The 19,095-nt window shown below is 45.4% G+C and overlaps 1 protein-coding gene across 2 annotated transcripts in view; it reads left to right on the top strand.

Moving 5' to 3' along the window:
- Positions 1-17,778, top strand: part of GABRR2 (gamma-aminobutyric acid type A receptor subunit rho2) — a 44,728-nt gene extending 26,950 nt beyond the window's left edge. For both annotated transcript variants that reach the window (XM_006055339.4, XM_044924280.2), the window contains 7 exons: positions 2,790-2,857; positions 4,520-4,743; positions 7,217-7,299; positions 7,478-7,618; positions 9,735-9,887; positions 10,967-11,163; positions 14,858-17,778. In XM_006055339.4, coding sequence (XP_006055401.4) covers positions 2,790-2,857; positions 4,520-4,743; positions 7,217-7,299; positions 7,478-7,618; positions 9,735-9,887; positions 10,967-11,163; positions 14,858-15,169 — 1,178 coding nt within the window. In that variant the 3' untranslated portion in view covers positions 15,170-17,778. The remainder of the gene's footprint in view (positions 1-2,789; positions 2,858-4,519; positions 4,744-7,216; positions 7,300-7,477; positions 7,619-9,734; positions 9,888-10,966; positions 11,164-14,857) is intronic.
- The last annotated feature ends 1,317 nt before the right edge of the window (positions 17,779-19,095 follow it).

Genomic DNA, 19,095 nt, shown 5'->3' with positions numbered 1-19,095 from the left:
TCTCCTTGCAATCCAAGGGATTCTCAAGAGTCTTCTCCAACACCACAGTTCAAAAGCATCAACTCTTGGGCATTCAGCTTTCTTTATAGTCCAACTCTCACATCTATACATGACCACTGGAAAAACCATAGCCTTGACTAGATGAACCTTTGTTGGCAAAGTAAACACACAAACACACAATTAATATCTTTATAATATTGAATCTTCCAATTCAGGAAAATTATTTTTCCTTTACTTGGGTCTTTCATTTCTCTCAGTACTTCATAGCTTTCTTTATAGAAGACATTCAGATATTTTGTTAAATTTATTTCTATATATGTATTCCTAGTTTTAAAAAAATATGTATTTATTTGGCTGTGCCAGATTTTAGTTGCAGCATGCGGGATCTTCAATCTTCTTAAACCTGAAAAACCCACATCAGTGTTCTGGAGCCAAGACATGAATGCCTAGTTGACTTCACTAGACTATTTTCTTTCTAACTCTTATAGGGCTTAGTCTTACTAAAAACATAAAATTGTTCACGGAAGAAGGAGAAAGGCCAGTAATTTGGAAGAATTTCTCAAAAATCAGGTTGGGAAGGGTGACAAAATGGAGCACTCAGGAGAACTTGGGGATGGAGTGTTAGCCTTGGACTGCTGGGCCGGTCAATGGCCAAGTGACCTTTACTGCCCTGGGACCAAGGAAGGCAGAGTTGTTGGTCCCATTCAAGCTTGGGGGTGTGAGTCCCTGAATATAGCTTTGGAGCCTCCTGAATACACAGATGGTTTCCAACAGCCCAGGATCCTTGACACCTGCCCTGCCCTCCCGTATGGGCAACACCTCATAGCCTTGAATTCACCCTCCCAGGCTTTATCAACTTTCTCTCCAAAGAACGACTGGAGCTACAGAGGGCAAGGCAGGCCCTGGGGACAGAGAGACACAATAGCAGGCACCAAGCAAGCTGACGTATTTTATCTGGAAATTGTCCAGCCACTGGTCAAACACTGTACTCATTATCTGAAAACCAGGGCACAGGGAAGTGGGTCCAAAGAGGGTGATGGCTTTACTATTTCTACCCTTTGGCTTTTGGGACAACCGGGCATTACAGGCTATGTGGTGCTCTATAGAAAGGGGACACGGGAAAGGGGATAAGGGCTCAAGGGAGGGTGAAGAGCTCTGGCCCTGGGCTGTTTTAATGTCTCAGGGGTAAAGGAGATCCAGAGGACAAGGAGTTAAACAGCCCTGCTTCCAACGGTGATACTGGGAGCACACGGTCCGGTACGGGGGCCTAGGTGCTGGGAGAGGGGACCCCGGCCAGGCTGCCGGCAGACCCTTCCTCATGTTGCAGTCCCCTCAGGAGAGAAAGACCAGCAGTTAGCCTTGAGAAGGGGGCCTCTGCCTTACACTGGCCATTCCACTCTACCTGGAGCCTGGAATAAGAAAAGACTGGCTGTCAGAGCAGTGATCTTTCATGGGCCCTGACCTGAGCCATCAGTTGAAAGCACAGGAAAATAAAAAGATCAGCTTATGACCCAATTAATCTGGGAGGGGAAAAGCAAAAATAAAAAGTGGGAATTTCCTGGCAGTCCGGTGGTTAGGACTCAATGCTTTCACTGCTGTGGGCCGGGGTTCAATTCCTGGCTAGGGAACTAGGATTCCACAAGCCATGTGGTATGACAGACAAAAAAAAGCAGTGTGTATGTGTTCATTTGTGTTCATGCTTAAGAACACAGAAAATAGCCATGAAATCCCACCAGTAATAACTAAAATGCTCTCATTCTATCATGCTCAGTCAAAAAACCCCAAATCTCTTATGGTAAGATTGCAAGTATTAGCAAACCTACCTGGAGAGGTTTGGGGAAATCAGTGAGTCCATCCAATGTCCTGACCCACTAGATCCTGTTAGGATCTCTGATCCTCCTTCCCTGCCCTCAGCTAAAGTCCCTGGCCCTCCCAGTCTCCATTCCCTGAGACCCAGACTCCCACCGCCACCCTAAGTTTCTCCCAGCTCAGACCACTGTGGGTCAGCATGCCCCAGTCCTGCAACCACTGGCCAGGGCCCAGCGGCCCCAGGTGCAGCAGGCTGGCCTCCAGACAATGCCTTTCTCTCAGAAGGCCCTGTCCAGATGCTACCTGATGCTCTCAAAGACATCTTTTACCTGTGAGTGGAACAGCATTCATTAATATGCCTGACAGATACAGGTTTTTGGTTTTTCCCATTTAAGAGGTTTTTAAAATACTAAATAGTTTAAAATATTAAGATTAAATTTAAATAGATATTAAAATCTAAAAAAAAATCGTTTCACAGAAGCATAACATACATAATCCAGCTCATTTCATACATGCATAGATTAAACACCCACCCTGGCCTTCCCGGGTGGTACTAGTGGTGAAGAATCTGCCTGCCAATGCAGGAGACCTGAGAGATGTGGTTTCGATCTGTGGATCAGGAAGATACCCTGGAGCAGAGCATGGCAACCCACTGCAGTATTCTCGCCTGGAGAATCCCATGGACAGAGAAGCCTGCCCGGCTACAGTCCATGGAGTCACAAAGAATCGGACACGACTGAAGAGACTTAGCACACACACATGTGACCCAGGAAAGACACTTAAGGTAGACACAGTCCCAGCCTTCATGGAGAAATCTTAGGCACCCAACACATCAGGAAGTAGTAAGAAAACCCCCATGGAATTCATTGTTGCCTCAAAACCTCACTGCTGCTCTACTCAGGGTCCCCATGGAAGGCAGTTGGAGCTGTATACCCACCCAGTGGAAGGCGACTTAAGCAGCTGTCTTTGCCCCTCTGCAGGCCCTGCCATCCCGGTGGGCGTGGACGTGCAGGTGGAGAGCCTGGACAGCATCTCCGAGGTGGACATGGTATGCGGGGCCCTTGGTGGGCAGCTCTGGTGTGGGATGCCAGGGCTGCTGTCCTGCAGCAGCCTGAGGTGGGTGGGGCCATGTTGGTACTGGCTGTGCCTGAGGGTGGGGCCACAGCTGGAGGGGATAAAACTGGCACTTGGAGGTTGACCTAGGTGCAGTGAAATCTAGAGCTGGGGTTCTCTAGCTTCATGGGTCAAAATAACTTGGGAGGGTGCTCTTTCGCTCAGTCATGTCTGATTCTTTATGGCCCTCTGGACTGTAGCCCATCAGACTCGTCATGGAATTATCCTGGCAGGAATACTGGAGTGGGTTGCTATTTCCTTCTCCTGGGGATCTTCCCAACCCAGGGAATGAACCCCAGACTCTTGCCTCTCCTACGCTGGCAGGCAGGTTCTTGCCCAACTTGCGCTGTCTGGGAAGCCCCAGCCTGGGAGGAGATGTTGATTAAATGCAGATCCTAGGCCCCACGCCAGACTTGCAGATTCAGTCTCTGGGAGTGAGAGCCAGCACTTCTTGTTCTGAACACACCCCTCAAGTAATGTGAGCGGTCAGACGAGCCACACTCGGAGGAGCACAGAAGGTGTATGTGTTTACCTGGAAGTCCTGCAGGTCTCTGATCACCAGTGCCCGCCTCTCACTCTATGGTGGTGTCCAGCAGGATTGGGTGGTCATCAGAGCCTCTTTGAAGAAGTCTCATTTCAGCTGAGACCCGATAGCTGTGGAGAGGGCACAGCAAGAGCTTGTCCGAGGTCTCTGAGGCAGAAGAAATAGGGAGTTTGCAAATAGAAAGACAAAAGAGGGAAGTGAAGGATTGAAGAGATGGGCTGGTTGGTGCTCACCTCTAGGGGACCGGCCTGCAGGACAGGCAGGAGGGGTCTGGGTGTAGCTGGTAGAGCAGAAATGGGCATCCACTCTGAGCCCAACATCACAGGAATCTTTCCAGCCTTCCTCCACCTGCTCCCAGAAGACTCATCTGCATTTGTGTCTTAGCTCTGGCTGCGGTGTAAGGGCTTCACTCTTAGTTTAAGACACAACCATGGAAACACTTGTTAACAGAATAAGCTTCCAGGCTGAAATTATACTGCTGCCTATCTCTTCATCCATTCATTCCCTTCATTTTTTCCATCCTGCAAATATTTATTGAGCATCCACTTTTCTGCTCTTCCAGGCACTAAACTAGGGTCTGGAGATTTAGTGGTATGCAGGACACAATTCTGCCTTCAAAGATCTTACAAGTCTAAGAAATCCTCCTAAATGGGACACGTGACTGTCCAGGTTTCTGGAAGTGTCTACTGAGTTGAGTTGAATGGTTAGCCAATAGGTAAGGAGCCGTGTGTGCACAGGTATTGGTGAGCGTGCAGGGCTTTGGGGAAATCCTGGCCTGCTGGCTCCACGCCAGCCAGAGGGCATCACAGCTGCCATTTTCCCTTTGCAAAGCCTGAAGGAGGAGCTGCGCAGTCTCCTGGGCTCCAATCTCACAAGGCATGAGAATGAGTCCTTCTCTTTCCTGTGGCAGCGGTGGCTGTCGTCTGGCGGGACAGTGGACTGTCACCCAGACCCTGGAGGCTGAGCCTGAGGCATCCATCATGGCGGTGGAAGGGACGGTCAGGAAGGGAGTTTTGTAAGGCATCTCTGTCTGGTCTTACCCCTGCTCCACAGGACTTCACCATGACCTTGTACCTGCGGCATTACTGGAAGGATGAGCGGCTGGCTTTCCCCAGTGCCAGCAACAAGAGTATGACCTTCGACGGCCGGCTGGTGAAGAAGATCTGGGTCCCCGATGTGTTCTTTGTTCACTCCAAAAGGTCGTTCATCCATGACACCACCACAGACAACATCATGCTGAGAGTGTTCCCAGATGGGCAGGTGCTGTATAGCATGAGGTAACTGTCCCCGGGGTCATGGTCTCTGTCTAGCGTTATTCTAATACGTGTGGACAGCGCCAGGGAAAGTTTGGCTGATTTACCACTGTATCGTCAGAGCTACACTCTGCTTTTCATGGGAGGTGAGGAAACAGTATTTGTGAAATGAATTAGCTATTCAATTTCGGGTTAAAAAACCACCACAAAGAAAAAACAACCCTCTGTTAAAAAAATGTGTGGTCTGTCCATTTGGCCCTGGAGAGTTTGCCACTGTGGTTGGGTCTGTGGAATACATGGGAAGGTCTGAACCTTCTGATAACAGAACTCTGTAAAGATGAAATGGCCACCATAGTAGGTGGTAACTTCCCCATCACTGGGGATCTTAAGCTTGGGTTAGGAAACTAATTGAGCCTGAATGAATTAAAGGAGACAATGACCTTCTTTACACCCTCCACCTCTGACAGCCTATGATTCTATGATTCTATCAAATATATTATCCATGTTTATTAATAATAAACATTAGAAAAATAGCAATAGCTACTGCTTAATAGGTGCTACCATAGAATGTCTTCTGGGCTGACTTGAGTGATTACAGTCTTATCTCCCACCTTCCTGGCCTCCCTGTACAGTTTGCCAGAATTTGATGCTAATAACCTTGAGTGGGGCCTGTGGAGGCATAACCTCCGGGCATCTCTGGGGAAGGTGGCTCTCTGGATAAGAACACTGCCCAGGGGAGGTGCCAGTGTGGGTCATTCACAACCAACACCCTCAGGAGCTGGCATCTGGGCAGAGCAAATATCACCATCTACAGAAGATAAAACTCTAAAAGTTAACTTAGAGGGACTCAGTGGTTAAGACTCAGTGCCTCCAATGCAGGGGACACAGGTTTGATCCCTGGTTGGGGAAATAAGGTCCAGTGTGCCACATGGTGCTCCAAAAAAACAAAAAGTTAACTTAGAGACCTGGGTTCCCCGGCCTTTGGAAGGAGGCAGCCGCTCCCGGCCATGTCTGTGTCCCCCTCTGCCGGGGACCAGCCCCGGCTGATCCAGGGTATTCGAAGGAGAGACGGCTAGGCGAGGGTCAGGGAATAACTGCTTAATTACACTTTAATTAAGGATACAAAGAGTAATAGAATAAGGATAGCTCAGTGAGGAAATTCAGTGGAGAAAAGCGGCTGAAATAAGGATAGCTCAGTAGGAAAATTCAGTGGAGAAAAGAAGCTGAGTGGCTTGGTTTACGCGGAAAATCAATATAACCCGTGACACCAGGTTAGCTCTGACCACGGAGGCCGCAGGCGCCCTCTCGAATAGCGGAAGGTGCCCCACCTTAGACACCTTCTCGAGTGGGTCTTAGAAGCCCAGGCAAATAAATGGTCGCAGAGGACATCCGCGCTCCAGATGGACACTCAGCTGGAATTTGGGAGAGAGAGTGACATGGGGAGACCAAGTTTCAGTGAACAAGGCCCGCACTTTATTTTCCAAAGTAGTTTTTATACCTTAAGTTATGCATAGAGGATAATGGGGGAAGGGGTAGAGTCATGCAGCAAGCCAGGCTTTTTTCCTGTAAACTTATCATATGCAAAAGTTCAGGTGATAGACATCATCTTCTTGCCCGGAGGCCTGTTAACATTTTAAGAAACTTATTTTTCTCTAAAGGTGATTATTCCAAAGTCAGGCGCCAGCCTTCCAAAAAGCATTGGACAAAGCTGCATTTTACATTTCTATACACCCATTATATCAATCAATACACTGCCAAGGACACAGTAGGTAAGGAGTATGAAGACTTAGCAGCAAACTGGCTCAACAAGTGAAAAAACCCTTCACCAATACAATTTCTAATTAATCTTTTAACTACTCAAAGGAATCTGTGTTTAGGCAGTTTAGAACATCTCCTGCCTCTCACAGTTGGGAGGCTCTGAACAATCACATGTGGCCGGAAAAACCCATTCAGGCAGGCTAGAGGATTTCCAAAGGAGTTTGTAGGTTAAACACTGTCACACCCAGGAATTATTAACTGGAGCTGTAAGCTAACTCTTTTTCCAGAGAGAGGTAGTGGGAGACAGCCCCCCGTAAAGTCAGAGGTGTAGGTGAAAGCACAAAGCAGAAAGTAGGCAGACTCTGGTTTGGGGGTAGATGCTCGAGAATTTCCAGGGGGACTCCTGAGGCTCGATCCCGCCTTTGCGTATGCCGAGCCTCCTTCCTCATGACCTTTGTCATGGGCGGAGTTCCTCACGCTGGCTCCCGGCAGTGATAGAATTCCAGTTGAGCTATTCCAGATCCTGAAAGATGATGCTGTGGAAAGTGCTGCACTCAATATGCAATATGCCGGCTCCCGGCACCCCTCACTGTGGGTAGACTACGTTAACTTAGAGACCTGGGTTCCCGGCCTCTGGAAGGAGGCAGCCGCTCCCGGCATGTCTGTGTCCCCCTCACTGTGGGTAGACTAGCGACTCGGTGGGCCACTGCACGAGCCGACATCTTTGTTTGGGTTCCAGGATTACGGTCACCGCCATGTGCAACATGGATTTCAGCCACTTTCCCCTGGATTCTCAGACCTGTTCTTTGGAGCTGGAAAGCTGTAAGTATCTGTATTCGTAATGACAGATCTTTGCCTTCTTCCCTCCTTGTGCCATTTTAGTAACTCTGAGACTGAGTACTGCCTGCCAGAGATAAGACCTATTTACTCCCAGGCCCTGTTGCTCCACCTTGCCTCAGAAGACAAGGAGTCAAATTAACTTCTTTTCCTCTCCCCAAAGATGCATATACAGATGAAGATCTGATGCTATATTGGAAGAATGGGGACGAATCCCTGAAAACGGACGAAAAGATCTCCCTATCTCAGTTTCTGATTCAGAAATTCCACACCACTTCCAGACTGGCCTTCTACAGCAGCACGGGTAGCTAACTTCTGCCACAGTTGGGTTCACATGTGGAAGAAAACACATTAGAATGCTTCTTTGGCCCCCTTCCAATGAAAAGAATTTTTAAAATTATTTTAATAATTCATAGTGCAACAAAACAAAAATAGCACTTAAAAGCAAAGGGTGTAAAAGTTGCTGCCCTCTGAAATCCCATGGCTGGAGGCACTCACTCTGAACAATTCAGCAAATATCCTTGCAGACATCCTGATTAATTATGTCATTTTACAAAATTATGTCATTTTACAAAATTGTTGTTGTTGTTTAGTCACTAAGTAATATCTGACTCTTTTGAGACCCCATGGACTTAGCCTGCCTGCCTTCTCTGCCCATGGGATTTCCCAGGCAAGGCTACTGGAATGGGTTGACATTTCCTTCTCCAGACAATCGTTCCAACGCAGGGATAGAACTGGTGTCTCCCTCTTGGCAGGTGGATTCTCTACCACTGAGCTACCTGGAAAGCCCTTAGAAAAATTCCAAAAGTGTAATATTACAAAAGTCAGGTTTTACACACAATTCTATAAACTGATTCATCTGACTTAACGATATAGATGGATAGCTTTCCAAGGAAATGTATTTACAACCTATATTCAAACTATATCTCATGTATACAAACTATATCTCATGTATAGTGTGACCTCTTCTTGGACCCTGGGTCCATATTTGAAGTTTTGAGAGCGTCCATTTGTGAGCTCTTCTCTGACCTCACAATCAGCCCTTGTAAATAGTTGCCTAGGGGCACCCTAACAAAGTACCACAAACTGGATGCTTGAAACAATAGGAATGTGTTCACTCCCAGTGCTGAGGCTGGAAGCCTGAGCACTCTGCTCCTCCTAAAGGCTCTGGGAAGGAATCCTTCCCTGCCTCCTATCAGCTCCTGGTGGTTATAGCATTACTTCAACCTCAGCCTTTATTTTTATGTGGCTCCCTGTGTCTCTGGTGTGTCCATGGTATGTCTGACTCTTTGCAACCCTGTGGACTGTAGCCCACCAGGCTCCTCTATCCATGGAATTCTCCAGGCAAGAATACTGGCGTGAGTAGCCATTCCCTTCTCTGGGGGATCTTCCCAACCTGGGGACTGAACCCAGGTCTCCTGCACTGCAGGCAGAGCATTACCATCTGAGCCACCAGGGAATCCGTGTTTTTGTGCATCTATGTTCAAACTTCCCTCTTCTCTAAGGACCCCTGTCACTGGGTTATGGGCCACCCTAACTCAAAGGGACCTCACCTTACTTTGATTACATGTACAAAGACCTGATTTCTCAGTAAGGTCACATTCACAGGTGGTGGAAGTTAGGACTTCAATGTACCTTTATACAATATACAGCTCTGCAGTAGCCACAGGACCATAGAGGACTTCTCACTTCTGTACGCTTCCTGTCCCAGTGCTGAGAAGCTCAGGCCCAGGTGTGGGAAGATTTTGTGCTACTGTCTGCTCCTGCATGGCCACTATCTCCCCATTCGCCTGCCCCCAGCCCCACCCTTCTGTCCACAACATCCAACAGTGGAGAAGAGCAAGCTCCAGCCAAGGGTGTCAGGACAGCCCTTTATGTCCATGGTGCTCACCTTCATCCCTCTCTTCTCTTCTGCTCTGATGTGTATTTGGCACACAATTTTCTTTTCTCATCTCTTCTTGGCAAGTTTAAATAAACTCTTTTCTAAAACCTTTTTTTGAAACAAATTGTTTTTTGGCTGCACCAAGCAGCATGTGGGATCAACCAGGGGTAGAACTTGTGCCCCCTGCAATATAAGTGTGGAGTCTTAACCACTGGGCAACCAGGGAAGCCCCTAAAACCATTTTAAAGAATTTCTTTTTCATTATGTGCTGCTGTTTTTTATATGAATTAACTACTGTCTACCCAACGAATCTATGGTGTAGATAATATTGATATTCTCCCCAGTTTATAGACCAGAAAACTGAGGCTCAGAGGGATTAGATTTTAGAAAGGAAGCTTATTGTACTAAGGCAACCAATCATGAACTTTTAACTTTCTGCTGAAGATGAATATGATGATAGGAAAGAAGGGCTCCCAGGAAAGGAGCTTGTTTTTGCCGCTGTGATGGGATCTCACTGGCTTCTTCCTGTGTTCCACAGGCTGGTACAACCGTCTGTACATCAACTTCACGTTGCGTCGCCACATCTTCTTCTTCTTGCTCCAAACCTACTTTCCCGCCACCCTGATGGTCATGCTGTCCTGGGTGTCCTTCTGGATCGACCGCAGAGCTGTGCCCGCCAGAGTCTCACTGGGTAAAAGCACTTGATAAGGTGTGGCAGGGTGGGTTTTTGTTTTTTTTTTTCTTTTTCAACCAGTCACCATGTAGAGAAGAAGTAAAAGTCACCATTCAGAGTTCTTAAGTGATGGTCTGTCCGAGTCAGAGGAGCGAACTTTCCTCTTACTTCTTGCTTTCCAATTCCACACTGCCCTCAGTTTCCCAGACCACGTGGTGAAAACCTCAGGGAGCTCAAACCACACCACCTCTGCTCAAATCATTTCAGAAAGAGAGCACTTTTCTGGGATGTGGACTTCTACCACTGGCAGTGCCGGAGCTCAGTACTTTGATAAATGAGGCAATTCGACAAATGCCCAAACTTACTCTGTAAATACAAAAACTTAGCTTGTTGGCTTTATTTAGACAGAGTTTGGGAGCAGGACCCATGTTTCATGATTTCTTGGAAGGAGAGGGGGGCTGCATTCCCTGGAGTTGTGGCTTAGCCTTGGAAGCCCCTAAGTGTCAGAGTCAACACTTGCACCTCATCATTGTCAATTTGGACAAAACCAGGTTGGGCCCCGAGACACGAGAGGGTTTGACCAGCAAGGCACAATGAGGAAGAAACCGGTGTGACAGGCTTTCTGGACTCAGATGAGGGTGGATGTGTTCTTTTCTTGAGGTTTGGGAAGGTTCCTTGAGAGGGGTTCTTTAGCCCCTGCTTTTAAATTTTTATTAAATTAAATGAATTAGTTTTAAATTTAAATTCAATTAGTTACATTTTTATTAAATTAAAAAAATTATTTTTTATTGAAATATAGTCGATTTTCACAGTGACTGTTTTAAATTCCACATCTGAGCAGATCCTCTGGGATGCACCATGGATCTTGGCAGTCACATCACAAAGACCCCCAGCTCCAAGGGGCTCAGAGTAAAAGGGGACATGCAGGGAGTGGCCCAGGAGGAGAACGGGGTGGCTGGTTTGGAGCAGACCCTCACACCTCTATGAGGTGGAAACCTGCCAGGGGCACTTCTGGTTGGATATAAGAGAGAGAGAGAATGTAAAATGGGGCAGTCATGCATGCTTGTCAGAGGCTGAACTAAAGCTGGACATTGCAGGGATCACCACGGTGCTGACCATGTCCACCATCATCACGGGCGTGAACGCCTCCATGCCCCGCGTGTCCTACATCAAGGCCGTGGACATCTACCTCTGGGTCAGCTTCGTGTTCGTGTTCCTCTCGGTGCTGGAGTACGCGGCCGTCAACTACCTGACCACCGTGCAGGAGCGGAAGGAGCGGAAGCTGCAGGAGAAGGCGAGAGAAGTTTCATTCATTTCCTTGTTGGAGTCCATGCTGCTGGTTGGATGAGAATAGCAGGAAGCAGAGAAAAGGGAGATGTTTGTGCAAAAGGAGGAGGATCCATTTCAGAATATTCTAGCTTCTATCACAACGGATCCCAGAAAGTAGCTAGTCTTTGGACAAAAACTAGAAAGACTTGGGTTCTTGATCTCAGTTCTGCCACTTCTTTTGGGCCTCAGTTTCCTCATCTGTTTTAAAAAAGTATAACAGAATCCTCACCCCACCTACCTCCCAGGGTTACTGTTAAGGGTTACAACACCCTTGCAATAATGTATGGGAAAGTTACTTTGAAATTGTATGGTTCTAGATGCACATAAAGTCTCACTATCATTCCTGAACATGTCTAGGGAAAATGTCTCCATGGCCTTTGAGCAGACAAGAGGAAAGTTCTAGAATAAAAAACTCATATATTTATCAGTTCTCTGGCCCATTGATCCTGAGACTTTAGCCTTTAGGCTCATTGGAAATACTGTGCTATCTACACAGCACTGCACTACACTAAAGTATACCATGAGATGGAATGCAAATGGGGAATTCAGGGCAATGCACGTGGGCAGAGAGGGAAAGTCTCTTCTATTCACACACAGACTCTTATTAATCATGTTAAGAAATAAAATGCCAACTTGTTACCAAATCCTTACTAATCATTGCACTAATAAAAATGATGTTCATCTGAAAGATGTAGAGATTAGGGGACTGAAAAATCCTACATTGATGCATGTCTAGGTGTCTGGGAGCTCCTTTGCATAAGAAAGCTTTAAATTTTAGGCAAAGAGGATGTGTTGCATTTTCAAAAATAGTCTTTCAATTCCACTATATATCTGCTAAGTATTTCCAGGGTGTCTTCAAATATGCTAGAATGTTTAAGATACACATTTCAAGTTCTCTTCATAACTTTTCTGCTTCAGCATTTTGGGTATTTGTTCACATTTTCAGTAATCTGTACATTGATCATTATCAAATGCCTTTGATTCTACTTAAGCACTTGATTTATACTCTGTTAGGCTTTCCTTGTGGAGAGCTTTTCAAAAAGTAGCAAAGCCTTACTCTAACAAATATGGATTTACGAACTATTAACCTCATATAACATGTTCTCAGGCAGATCATCAACCTATTACCATATGATGAGCCTGGTCTTGGGCAGTGATGATACGATGCTATCTAAGGAGCAAAGAGGAAGTCATCAGTGGACAGACCATTGGCCCCAAGTCTAGTTCCCTGTCTATGGGAACAGAAACCTGGGCAGTAAGGGCTTGCTCTCCACTGTTGTCTAACATGCGATTGAAAGGCTGAGAAGGTATAGTTGCTGGAGGAGAGGTGGGGAAGACATGAAATCTCTCTCTCACTGCTCCACAGAGAAATCACTATTCACGACTGTTAACATGGCCCCCAGTGGAGCTGAGGTTCCCAAAGGGGCCTGGAATCACCTTCTCAGCCTACTAAAGATGAAGATTCCAGGTATACCCCATACCTATGGATTCAGATTCTCTGGAGCTGGCACCCTGGAATTGGCATTGCGGACAAGTTCCCGAGCAATTCTGAGGCCCACTGAAGCCTGGCTTCTGCTCTGCAGACGGCAAGTCTAACCAGAGCCTGCTAGATTCACCCAGGTTCAAGAGGGGGCTCTATGCTGCTTGGGTTGAAGCTGGAAGGCAAAGCATGGAGGCACGGGGTCTGCTCCACTGTATGTGCTCAAATTCTTTGGCTGATTATCCAGACCTGCCCAGTGTGCCAAGAGCCACTTAATTTTTCTTAGAAATGAGCTGATGTGGGAAATAGAGATTTTCCATCATCTTGAGCATCACCTGATTCTAACTCAAAATCTTAAAAGTCTGTGTTTATTTTAGCAGACAGAATTTCAGCTTAGAACAAGGAAAAGGAGTAAAGACCTGTGTCTTAAAAAATGAAGTCCCCAGTAATATAAAAATATCTCATAATTTTACCAAGTTTGGGTGTGATTATATCTAAATGCAAAGAATTGAATAGATGACCTCTTACTAACCTTTATCCTTAAAATCTATGTTATTCTAGGAATGTATTAGTGTGCTACTTAATTATTGTTGCTGATGGGAAAAGACATAGAAATTATAATGAAACAATCATGCCTGATTTAAAAAAAACAGCTCTCCAAACTATAGATTTCTTCAAGTGTAAAAATACTTCAAGTAATTTTGATTTTTTTCATCTATTTTTGTATATCCTAATGCCTCTTGGTATCCATCTGTATATTTCAAGATCCATGACAATAGGAGATAGGGTGTGAAATATTATTATTTTACTTTGCCAGATGGAAAAGGCACACCAGGGCTGAGAGCAGAGTTTGAAACATATTACAAGCAACAGACTGAGAATAAACCCATGGTCAGTTCCTAGCATCATATCTTTGTCCAGCATCAATCAAACACAAATCCTTTTTACTTGGGTATGTGAATCCTTGTTTAAATTTTTAAAAATCTGTACATAGATTATTATCAAATACCTTTGGATTATATTTAAATACTTTTGGACTTTACACAGGAAAGTATTGGACTTTCCTGTATAGAGTCATTTAAAATATGACAAAGCCTTCGTCCAACAAATATGGGCTCATGAGCCAAACGTTAACGGATGCCAACTTTGCTGACCCAAATTGTGAGGAGGAGTTAAGTAAAACCATTTCCCTCCCTCCACCTTATAATTTCTCATGAACATTTTCATACTTGCAGAAGTGGTTGAAAAAATAGGATAATGTGCATCCATACACCCTGCCCCTCCATCCAACATTGCTGACATTTTGCCATTTTTGTGTGAGCTTTTTCTCATGTAAACACTTTTCCGTCAGTGCAGTTGAACCATTTAAAAGTACAGGGCAAAGGGCTGGTGGGGGGTGGGATAAATTAAGAGTTTGGGATGAACAGATATATACTACTGTATATAAAATAGATAAACAAAGACCTACTGTATAGCACAGGGAACTGTATGCAATAGCTTGTTATAACCTATAATGGAAAAGACTCGGAAAAAGGTCTCATATATATCTATCTGCATATGCATACTTATATATATATAACTGAATCACTTTGTTCTATACCTGAAACTATACCTTGTAAATCAATTATACTTAGAGGATTATCCAAGAAAAAATAAAATAAAACAATAAAAATACATAACAGGCAGGCACCAGGATTCTTGAACCTTAAATGTAACCCTTTAAAATAAGGACATTCTCCTACCTAATCATCTTTGTATTTATACACAGAGGTGGGGCCCCAGGTTGGAACTAGAATATATGGATTTAAAGTCCTGATCCTGACACCAGCTGTCTGATCCCAGGAGAGCTGTATAGCTTCTCTTGTTCTTAGTTTTTGCATCTGCAACTGAGGGCTTTTGCACTAGATCAGTGGTTCTGCTTAGTAGAATAACCTGAGAGCCTTAAATCAATAAGTCTAGAGTGGAGCCTGGGTGTGCCCAGTTTAAAGCATTCCCAAGGTGATTCTAATATGCAGCTAGGGTAGAGAGTCATGGACAAAGTGATCTCTGGAGATGTTGCTAGTTCTGCTTTATGTGGTTCCAAATAGCCATGGGCTATACTCTCAGCCAGGCCCCTTCATCTGGACCTCTTCCAGGTCTAAACGTGCCTGACATCTCCCCTTGTGTTTGTTGCCTGCAGTTCCCATGCATGTGTGGGATGCTTCACTCGAGAACCATGATGCTAGATGGAAGCTACAGTGAGTCTGAGGCCAACAGCCTAGCTGGGTACCCGAGAAGCCATATTCTGCCAGAAGAAGAAAGACAAGACAAAATAGTGGTCCACCTGGCCCTGAGCAATGAATCCAGCTCCTCCAGGAAGAAGGGGCTTCTGAAGGGCCAGGTGGGTCTTCGCATCTTCCAGAACACCCACGCCATTGACAAATACTCCCGGTTGATATTCCCAGCTTCCTACATATTTTTCAACTTGATTTATTGGTCAGTGTTTGCCTAGGGACTCCGAGGCTGTGCCTGGTGAAGGTAACTTCTAGACCCTTGGACTGTCCTGCCTGATATGGACATGTATGGGGTCTGGCCGGCTGCCCACACGTGGATCTGCTGACCATGTCTCCTCACAGACAGAGCAGCAGCTCCTGAACCACCTTGAGCAGCATCCTGGCCCCTGGAGGACCCCAGGAGCCCTCCAGCTGCCCTTCCCCAGACCTCGTGGGCTTGCTCATCATTCCTTCTGTGTTGTGTTCCACTTCTTGCCTCTCTGGGACTGTCTTCTTCTGTTCTTGTGTGTGAATGAAGGCTCAAATGCCTTCCAGATAAATATTCTGAGACCCTTATAAGGCCTGGGATTCTGTTATAGAGGAAAGAGGAAAATGAAAGGCAAGCTTAGGGGCTTTCTTGATAGGAGACAGAAAATGAGGATTCAAAATGGAAATGAAAAAATCTGTAAACTCTACACCTGGATTAAGTGCCTATCTAGGAAAGAAGAAAAAGGAAAACTCAGATCCCAGACAGGAAATGATTTGACCTGAGTGAGTCTGGCAACTCCCATGATTTTGCAGTATTAAGGAACATCATTCTTTCATCCATCCATTCAGCCACTCACTAAATACCCACCCTGTGCCAGCGCTTATTTTTCTCAGCAATATGTGACAATATGCACTGAATATTGCCTACCAGGGAGACACTGCCCAAACTCATCAAGATGCAGAGTTTTTTGGGGGGGATGGCCATCTGGATACAGCTGACTCCCCATATGGTTGACCTTAGTCTCCCATTCCTCCAGAGGCTGAGTTGATAACCCCTCAGCCCAAGACCCCATCATAAATCAAACTTAGCCTAGACCATCTGGCATGGCTGTAGGCCCCCAGGTGAACAAAGACCCTCCTATCAGGCAGGACAGTTCAGCGGTCTAGAAGTTACCTCCCAAGAGCTGGAGGCCAAGGCCCAAATCTGTCTTTTGTCAAGGTAATCCTGTACTACACAATAATCCTTGTCAATTCCTCATTGTTAATGTGAATAACTCTGCTTCCAGTCATTAGAAGATTCATGTAACAGACATTTAAAAACATCCCTAGATATTGGGCTTTCTCGGTGGCTCAGATAGTAAAGAATCTGCCTGCAATGCAGGAGACCTGGGTTTTATCCCTGGGTTGGAAAGATCCCCTGTAGAAGGGAATGGCAACCCACTCTAGTATTCTTGCCTGGAGAATTCCATGGACAGAAGAGCCTGATGGGCTATAGTCCATGGGGTCTCAAAGAATTGGACACAACAGAGTGTCTAACACTTTCACTTTTTTTCGCTACACTAGACATAGTGGGATCCAAAGGAAGAATAAGACATAATTATATTTTCACACAGCCCTCAGAGAAAGGACTGGTCAAGGATGTGATATATGATTATGTATCATTAAAAATGTTACACGCAACAAAAATGGTTCAATGTGTAATGGAAACTCTGAGGAAGGAATGATTTCCAGTGGAAGACTGAATCTCATGGAGATAACAGCTTCTGAGCTGTTCCCTGAAGGTTGGGGATCTGGAGAAAAAATGTTCATGCCAAGCGCACATGTAGAAAGTACATGCTAGATATGGGGTTTTCAGTATGGTAGCCACTGGCCATGAATTTAAATTTAAGTTAATTAAAGTTAAAAAAACTGAGTTCTTGCCACATGGCTCTAGCCACATTTCAAGTGCTCTACTCAATAGCCATATGTGGCCAGTGGCTGTTGCATTGGATAGTGCAGAGTTATAAAACATTTCCACAGTCACAGAGAGTCTTATTAGCGCTGCTGTGGATGGAAGGATTGGCCTGAGCAAAAAGCTTGAGAGAGGCAGGATAGTTTGGGATCGCAGAGTGTAGAGTTTGTGGGGCAAGTCATCTTTTTTTGCTGGATCCTAGTTTACGGGATGGAGAAGGCAATGGCACCCCACTCCAGTACTCTTGCCTGGAGAATCCCATGGATGGAGGAGCCTGGTGGGCTAAGGTCCTTGTAGTCACTGGGAGTCGGGTGCGACTGGGCGACTTCACTTTCACTTTTCACTTTCCTGCATTGGAGAAGGAAATGGCAACCCACTCCAGTGTTCTTGCCTGGAAAATCCCAGGGACGGGGGAGCCTTGTGGGCTGCCATCTCTGGGGTCGCACAGAGTCAGACACGACTGAAGCGACTTAGCAGCAGCAGCAGTTTGCGGGAAGAGATGAGAGATGCGCCATTTCTGCAACACTAGGAGTCACGGCAGGCCCCCCAACCTCTCCTCCCACACCCATGCTGATGGGGACAGCGTCCCCTCCACGTAGTTGCCTGGCCCAAGACCAGTGGCTCTCCCAGCCTTGTAAACAAATGAAGAATGAAGGTACGTAAAGAAGGAAATTGCATGGTACAGGGCATCTGGAAATGTTTAGAAACCTATACTCTCTGGAGACTCTCTAGGCCACACTGCTGCTCAAAGAATAATAATTACATTGTCATTAAAAATACATCCTGTTGCTCTAGTTGTCATATTTAATTTCAACAGTGCTTGACTTCTGACCACGTTGTCTTCATAAATGGAAGCTCCTATAGCATGGTGGGCTGTTCACACTTAACAAAAATAAAGATGTATTTTAACTAGCTTATGTAGTGAACTGGCATTCATTCTATAGCAAACAGAATTGTAAACAGCATTTTATCATGAGCCAATGACACCTGCGGATTTAGCACAGTCTTATTATAATAATTTGACTCTACGTGAGAAAGGTAGAAATTTAAATGAGGTAAAGAGGAGACAACCATAGGAGTGGAGAACAGGAATTAAAGAAATGTTGAGAAGAGAATGATTCACCATAGAGGACAGATGAGTAAACATAGCTGTTATCAGAGATGCTTGAATGATGCTTGATTTCACTGAATCTAAGATGTCCCCATAGTTTATGTACCACTGAGAGGAAAAAATGCTGCTAATTAAATTATAGCAGTCAACGATTGTAGGATGAATCCTGACTTCACCAATGTTAAATTGTAAAACATGTGTATGCTGGAATAAAAGAAATAGGTATTATACAAAAAATGATGATCAGACATACTTCTTGGACACCAAGGAGACAACATTTATCATGCACTTGTCTTCAAGGCCTTATGCCCAGGTGGGAGATGGGGTGGTGCCTGGGGTGGTAGTAGATAAAGAAATGAGTGGGAAACTCCATTTAGTCACTAAGAAACTTACACTGGGGAATTCCCTGAAGGTCCAGGGGTTAGGACTTGATGCTTTCACTGCTGAGGCCCAGGTTCAATCCCTGGTGAGGGAACTAAGATCCCATAAGGCTGTGCAGAGTGACAAAAAAAAAAAAGAAAGACAAAAGATAAAAAAGTTCACACTCATAGTAGGCATGGTTCAAAATGGTTCAATGGAGGGAGAGATTACAGATTTTGCTGTTTATGGTAAATTTTGAGCAATGGCTAAATATAATTTCAACTAATAGGAAAGGAGGGAAGGGAATATTACCATGGCAGAAGGAAAAGCTTGGGTGTGTTCAGGGAACTTCCCTGAACGTAGGGGACTTCCCCGGTTTCCAGTGGTTAAGACTCTGAACTCTCAATGCAGGGTGCACGGGTTCAATCCCTGGTCAGGCAACTAAGATCCCACACGCCACAACTAAAGATCCCATGTGCCTCAGTGAAGATCTGGCCCAGGCAAATAAACAAATATTTTTGAAAAATCGTGCAGATAGATGATGGCCTTCCTTGGCATAAAGGGTCCTTCTAGGTTAATTCCACTTGAAGTAAACCTGGGGAAGAAATTGGACGGGTCTTGTCTGGGCCCACGAATGTCAAAGAAAACCAGAGCTCTGGGTTGTAAGCCAGTTTAGAAAGTTAGGACTCTTCAAAACCACTTTGATTTTGTTCTTCCCTCTGCAAAAGGGAGACCATGAAGTAAAAAAATGGAAA

Source organism: Bubalus bubalis, chromosome 10, assembly GCF_019923935.1.
Source record: "Bubalus bubalis isolate 160015118507 breed Murrah chromosome 10, NDDB_SH_1, whole genome shotgun sequence".
NCBI classification, from domain to species: Eukaryota; Metazoa; Chordata; class Mammalia; order Artiodactyla; family Bovidae; genus Bubalus; species Bubalus bubalis.
Note: the sequence above shows the minus strand (reverse complement) of the source record. Positions and strands in the feature narration are given on the sequence as shown.